This window comes from Accipiter gentilis, chromosome 29 (genome assembly GCF_929443795.1).
Source record: "Accipiter gentilis chromosome 29, bAccGen1.1, whole genome shotgun sequence".
Classification (NCBI taxonomy): Eukaryota; Metazoa; Chordata; class Aves; order Accipitriformes; family Accipitridae; genus Astur; species Astur gentilis.
Genome location: NC_064908.1, coordinates 6,523,898 through 6,536,779, shown reverse-complemented (window position 1 = coordinate 6,536,779; position 12,882 = coordinate 6,523,898). Strand labels below are relative to the sequence as shown.

General features: G+C 61.9%; 1 protein-coding gene across 2 annotated transcripts; it reads right to left on the bottom strand.

Annotated features, from left to right (window-relative positions):
* Window positions 1–403: 403 nt before the first annotated feature.
* SORT1 (sortilin 1) lies at window positions 404–9,526 on the bottom strand. 2 transcript variants are annotated; one of them, XM_049832794.1, is made up of 20 exons: window positions 9,436–9,526; window positions 7,648–7,707; window positions 7,352–7,425; window positions 7,115–7,217; window positions 6,803–6,967; window positions 6,482–6,555; window positions 6,230–6,279; window positions 5,841–5,971; window positions 5,566–5,710; window positions 5,042–5,197; window positions 4,757–4,863; window positions 4,343–4,445; window positions 4,085–4,253; window positions 3,753–3,943; window positions 3,251–3,440; window positions 3,011–3,127; window positions 2,715–2,823; window positions 2,345–2,451; window positions 1,950–2,073; window positions 404–1,828 (listed from the first exon to the last, which is right to left on the bottom strand). In XM_049832794.1, the coding sequence occupies exons 3-20, from the start codon at window positions 7,381–7,383 to the stop codon at window positions 1,814–1,816; spliced, it is 2,088 nt and encodes a 695-aa protein (XP_049688751.1). In that variant the 5' UTR covers window positions 7,384–7,425; window positions 7,648–7,707; window positions 9,436–9,526; the 3' UTR covers window positions 404–1,813. The 2 variants fall into 2 exon arrangements, with proteins under 2 accessions (XP_049688751.1, XP_049688750.1); XM_049832793.1 differs by having other exon boundaries at window positions 5,841–5,968; window positions 9,436–9,484.
* Window positions 9,527–12,882: the final 3,356 nt, after the last annotated feature.

Genomic DNA, 12,882 nt, shown 5'->3' with positions numbered 1-12,882 from the left:
TGGCCCTGGTGACATTCAGAGCATCCCCAGCCCAGCCCCCCAGGGGTGACGCATGCCTCTCCGCACCCCCGTCCCCCTGCCCCAGAGAGACCCCCCTCCTCCTGCAGTAAGTACTGGCTGCTCCCAGAGGGGTCCCAGGTCCTTTTTTTGTGTGCCCCTCCCCCACCTTCACTTTTCTACTTGCATGGACGGTCCCTCTCTGTGCTACCCCTCCTTCCCATGTTGCGTGTGCGTCTGCTGTGGGTTTGTATTGAGTTGCCTTAAACTGGAATAAATTATAGTCTTTCTAATTACCACCACCCCCAGGGTCCCCTCTAGCATCACCCCTGCAAGGGGTGACACCCTCCCCCCCGTGTTTCCCCCCCCTCCCCAACACAGATCAGGGCACACAGGGTCCGTTTTGGCTTTATTTCTAATAACCCAAATATTGCAAATATACAGAAAAATACCAGTACAAAGTTATAACACATCCAGGTTTATTTACAGGACTCTGCACTGGCCTCGGTTCCCCCGCCCCACCAGCGAGGCTGGGGCAGGGGGCCAGGGTGGGGGGGGGCGCAGGGCTATGGCTTTTCGTTAGGGGGGTTACGCTCTGTCCCCATCCCCAGGCGAGTCCCAGGGGGACGCTGAAGCACATGCAAGGGGTGCTGGGGCCGTGGCCCCCCCCATCCCGCCAGCGCTTGGTGTGCTGTGCCGTGCCGGGGCCGGGGGGCAGCAGGCTTTGCACAGTCGCTGGGGCGAGAGCAGAAGCCATGTGTCATGACAGCACAGCCGTATCGCAATAGCCATGGTGGGTCGCAAGGGGCTGAGGGGCATGGGGGGGTGTCTGCACCCCCATCCTGTTGCACCCCCATCCCGCTGCACCCCATGACCTAGCTTGGGGGGGTGGGGCAGGCAAAACCCCCACACCCTGGCTGGGGGGGGTCAGATAAAACCCCCACACCTCAGCTGAGGTGTGGGAGGGTCTGTCGTGGGGTGCAATTCACCCCCCCCCCCCAAAAGAAGGGGATTTCCAGTGTAAGGAGACTGTAACAGTGCTGGGACCAAAACCTGGCAGGGGGCAAGCGGGTGGGGGCTGGCACAGCGCTGGGGGCAAACGAAGAACCGACCCACCATGCGGGGGGGGGCGCTGCTTGTAGCCCCTCCCGCCCTGCCTGCATCCTGCCTGCACCGCTGCCGGCTGGGGGACGGCAGGGCTGAGCCCCCACCAGCCCCTTGGTAAAGAGCTTCAAGCTTTAATTCATTATTGCTGCGTTTCCCTCGGCCAAGGCCAGCCCGGGGCGGGGGGGGGGGGGGGGGGGGAGGCCGGGGGGGCCAGCGCTGGGCCATTACCCCACAGCCATGGGGCCCCCCCCAAGGTGGGGGGCCGGGGGGGCCCTGGCAGCAGCCCAGTTCATATTGCTTTGGAGAAGAAACAGGCAGCGGGGCTGGGAGCTGCAGGCAAGCCTAGCTGCTGCCCCCCCGAGCCCCCCCTCGGCAAGCGGTAACACCTCGGGGCTCATCCCCAGCACCCCGGGAATGATGCTGCCATCAGAGGGGGGGACAGGAGGCTGCTCCCCACGGGGGAGGGCAGTTCCTACTCAGTCGTCCTTAAAATAAAACAGCCCAGTAAAGGGAAAAATAAAAGACCATAAAAGCCCCCACGCTGGAAGGAAATATTAAACTGGAGTTAAGTTAAACCCCTGCGTGTGTGTGCCCCCCCAGCAGCAAAGCCGCCCCCGGCCACAGCAGGCAGCGGGTGCAGGGGGGCCCTGCCTGCACGGGGGGGCCCTGCCTGCGCAGCAGTGTCCCCAGCATCGGCGCTGCTGTGCCGCTACTCCAGGAGGTCCTGGGGAGAGATGGGACCGTCACCCACCGCTGTCCCCGGCATAGGTGCCCGTCCTGCCTCCCAGCAGACCCATTGGAAGGGGGGGATCCCCATGGGGGGACGCCGGGACCCCCACACTCACCTCATCGGAGTCATCATGGTACCCGCCCTTGCTGGCTGGGGTGCCGGGGTCCAACGCGTCCATCCCCTCCACGCCGTTGGCCTCTGCGTGCTGCCGGAGGACGGAGTAGCGATGGACCAGGAACCTGGCAGGAGCAGAGGAGGAGCAGGGGGGGACAAGTGACCGTGCTGCCTGTACCTCCAGCAAGCTCCCCCCCCCCCCCCCAAGGACACGCTCATCCTGCAGAGAGTGGAGCTGGGTGAAAGCAGCACCGGGGCACATGGGCGCTCCGCAGCTTCTCCAGTGCAAAGTCAGCCTGGGGAGGGTGGTTTGCTGAGAGATCTGGGGAGGGACAGTGTCATCCCTGCCCTACGGTGAGGGGGGGGGGAACATCCAGCCCTGGCTCAGCGCCTCACCTGCCCCCACAAACGTATTTCTTGACGAGGAGGACTCCGGCCATGGCGGTGATGAGCAGCACGGCCACGACGGCCAGGATGATGGGGGTAGAGCTGGTGGATGCTGCCTGTAGGGAGAGGAGGAAGTGTCCAGAACTGGGAGGTACCACCATCCCCCCCAAACAGAACCAGCACCCCGGTTTATCCTGGGGGATAAAAGCCACAAAGTCACTGCAGCACCCAGCCAGGATTCAGGCAGGCAAGAGGCCCTGGGAAGATTCAGACAGGACAGTCCTGCCCATCACAAATTTATTGGCTCCACGGGTACAGGCAGGAGATGGCCCGATGCCCAGCGCTGTCACTGCGCCCGGCCAGTGTCACTGTCACCTACCAGCTGGCTGGGGTTGAGAAAGTTGCTGGTGCATTTCTTTTTCATGTCCGTCTCCTGCCGACTCGGACTCTCCCCTCCCAAACACTTGTCCCCAGGGATTTTCCGATACCTGGAGATGGGGAGGGGAGACCTGGTGACCCCACAGCTGCTTCCCAGGGACTGCCGGCCCCGAACTAAGGCAATGGGGCAGGATCTGTCCCCTCTGGGTGTGGGGTGAAGGATTCCCCAGGGATTTGGGGTTTCCACCCTCTTCCTCCCCAACCCTGGCTCCAGCATCGACACCAGCTGAGCTTTACCCGCTGGTCTTGAGCAGCTCCCGTCTGCCGTAGAGGCAGAATTCCAGGTCATGTCCCTTCAGCTCCGGCTGCTCCACACAGATGGACTGGTTCTCTGGGCGGTAGTAGCCAAAATCGCTGCAGGAAAAAGATGAAAAGGAATTGAGACCCCGCTCAGGGACCCAGCGGGAGCCAGGCTAAAGGAGGGTAACATCTGGCCCAAAACAGGGACAAGGTGGGAGACTTGAAGATGGAGGCTACCAGAGGAAATCCTCCAGTGTGCAGGGACAGACAGTCGGCTGCTTGGTCACCATGTAGTCCCGGCCGTTCTGGCACACCGAGGACTTGCGGAGACGTCGGTATTGCTCCTTGTAGCCCAGTATGCAGCCGTCACTGGGGATGCTGGGATTGCTGGAGTGCGCCAGCCAGATGGTGTAGTCCTTGTCCTCGCCTGCAAGGGAGAGGGCTCAGCGGCACGGCCGAGGAGGGGTCCCCGGGGGACGGCACCGCCACGGTGTTCAGCAGAACGCTGCTCTGCGGGGGGAAGCAGCCCGGCACGAGCCACCAGCAGGGCGTGGAAATCACGACCGCTTTCCCCGTCACACCGTCCCCACGGTGGGGACCAAGGGCCACACTCCCCTGGGGAAGACTCTGCTAACATCACCCGCACCAAGGGCTGGGGCGAAAAGCATCCCCCAGCCCAGCCCTAGCTGTCCCCAGCCCTGGTTGTCCCCAGCCCCCGGCTGTCCCCAGCAGCTCTCACAGGTCCTGCTGAGCAGCTCGCTGAAGTCGATGGTGTAGGAGACCCACTTGCGGGAGAGGAAGCTCCCCCGAAATCCCCAGATGCTGACGTTCATGGAGCGAGCCCCCGGCTCGGATGCCAGGCCAGTGAAGAAGATGGGGTCCTTGGAGAAAGCGTACCGATACCAGCACTGCCCTTCGTCCGTCGAGAACCTGGCACGTGAGGGGTTAATCAGCACTCAGGTGGTCCGGGAGGCACCTCCTGCAGCACCCCCTAGTCCCCCCTTTGCTTGGGCAATCCCCACAAAAACCAGCGAGCTCCCCCTCTCCGCAGCAAGGGGAACCTGTACATACTCGATGATGTTGACGGGCTGGCTGGTGTGCTCAATGGCGACGATGAGACCGCCCGAGTCCAGGATGGCGTAATGGTGCGGCCCCTCCAGCATCCGCGCCCACGTGTAGCCCCCATCGTCCGAGATGTAGACGTCGGGGCTCATCACCGAGATGGCCCCCCCAACGCTCCCTGGAAGAGGGGGATAGCACAAGTTGGGGACACACACAGGCGAATACAGGCTCTCTGTCCCCGCCACCCACCCCAGCGAGGCTCGGTACCGTGGGCGATGACGATGCCAACAGCATTGGGCTCGGAGAGAGGAGCCATGGGGACGTTCAGCTTCTGGGAGATGCTGTAGGAGGCGTGGATGTGGAGGCTGCACTGCAAGCGCAAGAGGAGAGCCCGTCCAGGAGCCCGTGGGGACAGGGCACGGAGTGGGCGGATTCACCCATTAACTCCTGGTGGATGCTGGGGAGCGACCCGTAGAACCACCCCCCAGCCTGCCCAGGGCTTGCCATGCAGCCCCATGGTGCGACCCACAGCCCACGCACGGCTGGCCCCACGCCCTCGGCATCGCTGGTGGGAGCTGCAGGATGGATTCGCTTGCTCCCGAGCATCCCCTTGGCGGAGCCAAGGAGGATACCCAGGGGAACGGCACCAGGACCGCACCCCCGGGGGGGGCACAGACCCACCTCTTCCTTGCTCCTGGCCGTGGAGTCACAGGTGGTGTTTTTGGGCTTCCGCAGCGGCACCCACTCCCCACCGCGGTCAAAAGTGATCACGGACTGGATGGAGTTGTCTGGTGGGAGGAGGAGGAAGAGCTGACAGGGTCAGGATGATGCCCAGCACGTCCTCACCCCCCCTGCACGGGGTCACGTTCCCCTCCAGCAACCCCAGGTCCCAGATCCCGTCTCTTGGGAGGCAGAACCCCAGTTTCAGGGCCGGGGGGAGGCAGGGACAGAGACACGGCCGCCCACCTTCAGAGAGGACGCTGGTGATGTAGATGCCCCGCAGCGAGGTGACGTTGGTGAAGTCGGTCTCGCCGCCGGTGGTGGTGTAGAGGTGCCGTTCCAAGGACTTGGAGTAGACGATGCCGCGGTCATCAGAGGTATAGATGGTGCCAAAACCTGTGTCTGCAAGAGAGACATGGGGACAGCAGTGAGGGGGGGACCGGGGGGCTGCTCCCATGGGGCCATCACAGACTGGCATCAGCACCAGCAAACTCCCGGGGCATCTCAGGATGAGGAGAAACCCGAGTGCCGCAAAGCGGACCCAGCATGGTCACAGTCCCTTCATGTTGGAAACCAGAGCAAGCAGCCTGCTAATTAGCGATGCCTTAACAAGAAAGTCCTTCCTCCAGGGCACGGCAGAGCTACTGCTGCATGGAGAGCCCCGTGCTCCGGTGAGGTGCTGGCTTGCTTGCTGCAGAGAGGTTTCCAGTCGTTTCCCCAGCCCTGGGATGTGTCCCTGTCCCCGTCAGACACAGCCCTGTCCCACTCACCACCTGGCTCGTCCACATGCATGAACACCAGGTCATCGTTAGCGGCCAGGATGGAGTAAAATTGCTCGTGCCCAACAGAGGGGAGCTGGGCCATGTTCCAGGTCTCGCCTTGGTCGAGGGAGACGTGAATGCGCCTTGTGGTACCCTGGGGAATCAAAACATCATCATCCTTCGTCCTCCTCGCAGGGAGAGGAAGGGGATGCTGGGGAAAGCTGCAGGCAGGGATGAGCCACCGCTGCCTGCTCTCCGTCAGCGCCAGGAAGGGGGACAAGGACCTTCTCTGTCATAACGGAGGCAAAAAGGAAGCGTCCTCCCAGCCCGAAGGAATAAATCTTGGTGCCGATGACCTTGAAGGCTTTGCCGAAGTCGGAGGTTTTCTTTAGCTCCAGTAACCCCAGATCAGCTTCTTAAGAAGAAGGGACAGTGGATTAACGAGCCTGGAGCTTCCTCCAGCTTCGTCAGCTGCCGCTGGAGCTGTGTCCCCCCCCAGTGTCCCAATATGTCCCCCTCCAGTGTCCCAGCTCTGGGTATTCCCAGCTTTTCTGCTGGGAGCACCACACTCTCTGTGGGGTGCTCTGCTGGGGTGGGGAGGCTTTGCCCCTGCAGAGCCCCCCCCAAGTGATAGGGACCCCAGAGATATGACTCAAGATCAAGAAGTACTTACTGCAGGAGTTGTTCAGGTAGGTGGTGAAGAAGATGGTGTCGTTCGCACCCCTGGGGAAGAGAAGGACAGAGTGGGGCGGGGGGGGGACACCCGAAAGCAGGTGGGGCACGGTGGCCCAGGATGCCAGCACCTACAAATTCATCCTATCGCTCTGAGGGGTTTGGGTGGGTGGGTAGGGGTCCCCCTGTGATTGCTGTGATTGGCCCCCCCAAAATCATCCTCCCCACCCTGCAAAAGTGGGCAGCCACTCACCACTTGGCCAGGCAGACGGCTTTGTGGATCTCCTCCCATGTCTCCCCAAAATCCCTGGAAACCCAGAGGCCGTTCTGCAAGAGCCGAGAGGTTGGTTATGGCCGACCACCGCCCCCCCAACAACTCTGGGTCTGCAAATCGCCATCCCCAACCCTGTGTCCACCCCCCCCCCCGCCCTCTATCCTGGGGCCACATGCTTCCTCCAGGCACGGGGATGGAGCCCAGGATACATGGCCACGATCCGGCCAATCCTTGGGGAAACACCACCAGGAGTTTTAGCCATCCCCAGCCAGGGTCTCATCCTGGCTCCCTGGCCCTCACCTCGGTGCTGAGGGCCAGCAGGCAGTTGGAGTTTTGGGGGTGGTAGGTGATCTGCACCAGGGGGTGGAAAGGCAAATCCGTCTGGACAAAATTCTTGGCGAAATCGGATGAGCGGAAGATCCTGCCGCCGCGGCTGCCACCGGACACATCGCCCGTCAGAATGACCTGGGTGCAGGGAAGCAGGGGGCTCAGCCGTGCCGGGAGCTCCAAAACAAGAAAACACCGCGACCCGGCGAGCCCAAAGTGGGGGGCTGCTGGGTGCAGACAGGTGGTCCTGGCTCACTGGCATCCTGGCACGCCACCCCCTCCTACCTTTCCCGAGTTTTCCGGGCCGATAGCCATGCCGAACTCAGTCCGGATGAATGTGTTGTTGATGAGGCTGGTGATGTCCTTGAAGGTCTTCCCATAATCCTCGCTGGAAGGGAGGAATTGGCAGGGCGGTGAGCCGGCGTGGGGCCTCGGGGGCTGCTCCCAGCCCACCCCCACCCCGCCGTGCGTGCCGGTCCCCAGTGTGCCACCCACGGGGTCCTGAGGGTGGGGGGGGCTCACCTGCGGTAGAGCTTGGACTGCCCGAAGCTCATGATCACCAGCGGCACCTGGAACGTCGTCAGGACGAGGATGACCTGGGCAGGGAGGCAGGGTCACACCTGGAGTTCCAAGGCCCCCCCCGCCCCAAGACATGGGCTCCCCCCAAGGAGAAGGGCCATCCCCTCCCCAGAGACCCCCCTATCCCTACTTCAGGTCCCACCAGCCCCACAGCCCCTCGGACACAGGAGGGGGCCACTGTTGTCCCCCCTGCAGAGGGAACCACAGCCACTTTGGGGGGGAACCCCGGCAGTGCTTACCCCCGTGCTGTCGCCCACCCAGGAGAGTGACACGGAGCCACTGAGATCGTCGAAGACACACTGCAAGGGAAGAGATGGCAAAAGCACACTTACGCCCGGGGTGGGGGGGACGAGCACCAGACCCCCCCCCTCCCCAGCAAGGCAGGGCTGCAGCACACCCCATGGCCACCCCCTCCCAGGGGACATCAGGGTCCCAGCGCCTTCCCCTGCCCCCCACCCAGGCAAGTGACACCAACATGGGTGCGGGAGGGTCCCCTCTGCTCCACTCAGCCCCCACTGTTCCTCCCTCCACCGCCGCACTGGGACCCCCCCCAAGACGCTAGAAAAGGCTCCCATAGCCCACGTTCACCCGTCATGGAGCAGGCAGGGTGCCAGGCAGCTGCCTGCAAGCCAGAGACCCCTTCGGTGGCACTGGGGGACACTGGTTTGGACTGAAGCGGCCAGACGGGAGCGGGGTGGGAGCAGTTGGGGACACTCGCGGGGGGCCTGGGGACGGCGCTGGTGCGGGGGAAGGGAAGGGAAAAAGGGGAAAAAAATGCAAATCAGTGTGGGACCAGTCAAGAGACTGGTCAAACTGGGCCGGCAAAGCCACTGCCACCCAGCAGCAACCAGCCGGGCCGGCGGAGCGGGCGCAGCCGGCGGCCGAGAGCCAGCAGATTCCGGCACAGATGCGCCCCCCCCCCCCCCCCCCAGGGAACGGTGCCAGCCCCGGGGTTAATGTTCAACCCGCAGCCGTCCCGGTGGGGGGGATGAGGTCAGGATCCCCCTGTGCTGTCTGTCTGTCTGTCTGCCCTGTCCGTCTGTCTGTGGGGGCTCAGGGGGCAGCAGGGGTGGGTGGGGTGGGGGGTGTCTGCTCCCTGCTGGGGGGTTAAGGGGGGCAAGGGGTGCTCTGCCACCCACCCACCGTCAGGCTGGTGTCTGTCTGTCCCTGCTCATGGAGCCTGTCCCACTGCAGCAGGTGCCTCTCTGCTGGCACATGCAGGGCAGTGTCTGTCTGTCTGTCTGTCTGCCTCTTAGGGGAATGTCCGTCAGTCTGCCCTGTCCTGCCCCAGCTGGCACAGGGAGAGTAGGGTCTGCCTCAGTCCCAGGGGATGTAGAGACAGGGAATGTCTGTCTGTCCATCTGTTCCAGGGCACGTAGGGGGGATGTCTATCTGTCTGTCTGTGTATCCCAGTGGATGTAGGGGAAAACATCTGTCTGTCCATCCTAGGCAATGTAGGGGGGGGATGTTTGTCTGTCCAGCTGTTTGTCCATCCCAGGGAATGCAGAGGGAAATGTGTGTCTGACTGTCTGTCCCAGGGGATATATGGGAGGCTGGCTGGCTGTCCATCTGTCCATCCCAGGATACGCAGGTGGGATGTCTGTCTGTCCGCCTGTCCATCCCAGGGCACTTAGGGAGGATGTCTGTCTGTCCGCCTGTCCATCCCAGGGGATGTAGGGGGGATGTCTGTCCGTCTGACTGTCTGTCCCGCTCCCTTAAGAAACGACCTGCCCGCACCAGGCACTCCCAGGGCACAGGGTGCGGAGGTGTGTGTGTCTGTCTGTCTGTCCGTCCGTCCAGCCCACAGGGCGCCGGCTGGGGCGGGGCGGGGCGGGGCGGGGCGGGGGGGGTGTCTGTCCGCCTGTCCCGGCCGGGAGCGGTGAGGAGGGGGGCGGGGGGTCCCCGGTCCCCCCGGTAGCTCCTGGGGGTTCCTCGCTCCCTCGCCCCGCTGGCTCTCGGGGCTGTCGCCCTGTCCGTCCGTCCGTCCGTCCGTCTCCCCGGGCCCGCGGCCCCGCCCGCCGGCTCACCTGATGCGTGTTGTTGCCGAGGGCGGCCGGGACGCCGCGCAGGCCGCCGCAGGCCTCGCCGCCCGCCGCCGCCGCCGTCAACCCGCCGCCGCCGCCGCCGCCGCCGCGGGGGGCCCGGGCCCGGGCCCGGTGCCGCAGCCCCAGCGCCGCCCCCGCCGCCCCCAGCGCCAGCGCCACCGCCAGCGCCAGCCGCGCCGCCCCGTGCGGCCCCATGGCGACTCCGGCCGCCGCCGCCGCCGCCCCGCGCCCGGGCCCGCCGCCCGCCCGCCCGCCACGCCCCCGGGCAGCGCCCCCCGTTGTGGTTGGCTGCGGGAGACGTCGCTCTCGGCGGAGGCACGCCTCCCCGCCCGCCCGCCCCGCCCCGCGCCTTCTGGTTAGCCCGTTCCTTTGTCAATCGCCGCCCTCCTCCTCCCGTGACTGGCCGGCGGCGCTTGCACGATGGGCTTGCGAGCCCGCCCTCTCTCTTTTGACCCCGGGCTCTAATCTACCTAGCGACAACCCTCTGATTGGCGGTGCGGCGAGGGGAAGCGCCGCAACGATTTTCTGATTGGCCGAAGCGACAGGTAGCCGGGGGCGCGCCGGGCCCACCCCCGGCCCATTCACAAGGTGCAGCCGCCCACGTGTGCGGGGACCCCCGGCGAGGCACGAAGCCCCCGAGAAAGGGGGTCCGGGGGGCGGGAAGCGCAAGGCCTGTGGGGGTGGGCTGAGGCTGGTTATGGGGCTCAGCACCGGTTTTGTGGGTGCCCAGGGGACAGCAGCACATGTCCCCCCCCGGGGCTGGCTCCCCGTTTCCCTTGGGCAGAGCTGAGCATTTATGTGCCCCGTACCGGTTACACCCTTGCACTATTGCCACATTGCACAAGCGGGGTGGAGCGCAGCCCTGCCCTCCCCGGGGAGTGTTGGTGCAATACACGAAGCAAGAAACAGCCCTGGCAGCACCCCCAGAGAGGGGAGGGCTTTGCACCCCGAATGCCACGAAAGGGGTGGGTGGGTGCCCCTCGGCTCAGGGCAGGAGGATGGCAGGGATGGGGACCGGGAGCTCTCTGGCCCGGCATATGGTGCCTCCAGCTTCACTGGGGGGGGTTTAAACCTCCCACCGCACCCAAGCGAGGCTTGTACTCGCCCTTCAGACCCTCATGCCTTCTCCTTCACAAAAAGGGAACTTTCATTCTAGTTTACTGTTGTGCCACCCTTCCACCTCTTTCCCCCTTCCTCTGCCCCCCCCCCCCCCCCCCCGAAAAAAAGACAATCTGGAAGTTTGATGTGTGAAAGGCACAAGGAAACGCAGCTCTGCGACAGGCTGCCCCAGCAGCATCACTCAGCTAACCCCAGAAAGCGAGCAAAGGGGCAGATATCAAACACCCAGGTGGGAGGCGAGTGCACAGGGCTCTATTACGCTCACCCCCCTCTTGCATTTAGCCTGTTGTCTGCCTGGAAAGAGCTCAGGCTTTTCACTTGCCACAGACGGATCAGATAAGGAACACAAAGCCTCGATTTTCACTTACAGAGGAGCTGCTCTCATGTGATGCTGCCACCAGCAAACCATGTGATGAGGGCAGGGCATAAAGGACCATTTTCTGCTGAGTGCCATGTCAGGAAGAATTAGCTTTTTGTGTTTCTTGGGACACAAACAAACCTAAAAAGAGTGCTACCTCCCAGAACAGCAGGGTTCCCCATAGGGCAGGGTGGTTTACAACAGCTGGGAGATCTCTCAGTCTCCTTCCCAAAGGAGAAGGGAACACAACCAAGCTTTGAGACGATACAAAGCTTTGAAGCACCTTAAGGATAAAGGGTGTACATGCAAGATATAAACGCAACAGCTGATAGCAGCCCCAGTTTCACTGACACAGTGGTTTTATGAGGGTGACACTTAGGGCGGTGCCCTGGATATCACCCTGGCCTGCTGGATATTCAGGATGGGTGAGCTCCCACACCAGAGCCACCCTCATCACTGCCTCAAATTCATTGCAGGGATGAGTGACACACAGACCAAGTATGGCGCTCCAAAGCTGCGCAGGCAGAGCCAAAGTCCGGCTTGTTTCCCCACATTTAGGCTACAAGGAAGGTCTCCCCAGAGGGTAAGCTCAATCAACTAATTATTTGTTGTTTTCTCTTCCATCTGCAGGTATAGGTGTTGTATTCAACCCATCCCATGACCTCAGGCATCACCTGATGATCCAATTTGCTTCCTTTAGACTGTTATGGAAAGAGGAGAAACTCGCAACAGGAACTCCCAAGAGGAGGGCACTCAGTTATTCTGAAAATTGAGGTTATCCAAGGACTGATCTTCCAGCCATAAGGACCTGGCTTTGCTTCCTGCACCTGTCTGGCAACAGCAAGAGAGGGGAAAAAATTAATAGGACTGGCATTTTCCCTTCTGCAAAAGGTAGAGGCTGGCACTTGCAAGATCAGCCGCTGTTTGCTGCGACTGTTTGGCTTTGCCAAGTGATGAAACACTGGCCAGAGACTGGCAGACGATCCCCAGTGCTGAACCAAGAGGAAAGTTACTCATTTCAGTCAAATGTAATGCTGGAAATGTCCCTGCTTACCAGGGCAATCCCACTCCCAGCAGCAGCGCAGGCCACATCCCGTCTCTTCCACAACGGACAACATTGTTTTGTTCAGGGTGAAATCGTAATTTCTCAAAATAGGACAGAGCAGCCTCCACTGCCTGCCAACATTCACAGGGCAGCACAGAGCAAGCTACCAGGAGCCAGGGCAGAGCTGGCTTTCCAGCCCCTGAAGCTGCACTGACCACGCAGGCATGATTTTGTAGGAAAATACTTTGCTAATCTCAGCTTATTCCCTTATCAGACTGATCTGCAATTCTCAGATGCTATTTTGAGAAGGATAGAGGCATCTGCTGGAGAACAAAAAACAAAAGCAACAAGCCCTGTGAAGTGGATGAGAGGAAGTTTGCTGATCAAAGTGAGATTACTCTCAAAATGAAGTGGTACCTGCACAGTTTAACAGGTAAGGGGCTGTCCCATTAACCCCAGGCCTATTCCCACTTGGCTGGCTCTGCACTACTGCAGTTGTTACAGGTGTTTCCAAGCTCCACTGGAAGGAAACAAATCCCAAGCCTGGTTATGAATTTCTTCCCTGGGAAGGAGTCAGAGCTCCACATAAGCCCTTATGGACAAAAACCACTGGAGGAGGACAGGGAGAATGCACCAAACAGGCAAGGGCAGATCTAAAAATCTAATGTTTTTCAAAACTCATGTGTAATTATACATAGATCTCCTGATGTGATATCACCACGCTCTCCACGAGAGGGAGACTTGCTACTGCCACAGCCAGCAAGGACCACAGCATGCGCCGCAAACCTGGCAGGCGCTGCTTTGCCCTGCACCGATTTATTTCAGCAGCAGATGTTGCCCTCATCCACCCCTGATTTTAGCTCTAAATGGTCCCCCGCCTCAGACCTCTGCGGTGAGGAACCCAGGA

What these genes read in the sequence shown, in the direction of transcription:
- SORT1 (XM_049832794.1), bottom strand. Translation starts at nt 7,383, where the DNA reads ATGAGCTTCGGGCAGTCCAAGCTCTACCGCAG. An exon ending in CAGCCCGTCAACATCATCGA is followed by an intron (nt 3,944 to 4,084) that starts GTATGTACAGGT and finishes CTCACGTGCCAG; the next exon opens with GTTCTCGACGGACGAAGGGC. An exon ending in CGAGCTGCTCAGCAGGACCT is followed by an intron (nt 3,441 to 3,752) that starts GTGAGAGCTGCT and finishes TCTCCCTTGCAG; the next exon opens with GCGAGGACAAGGACTACACC.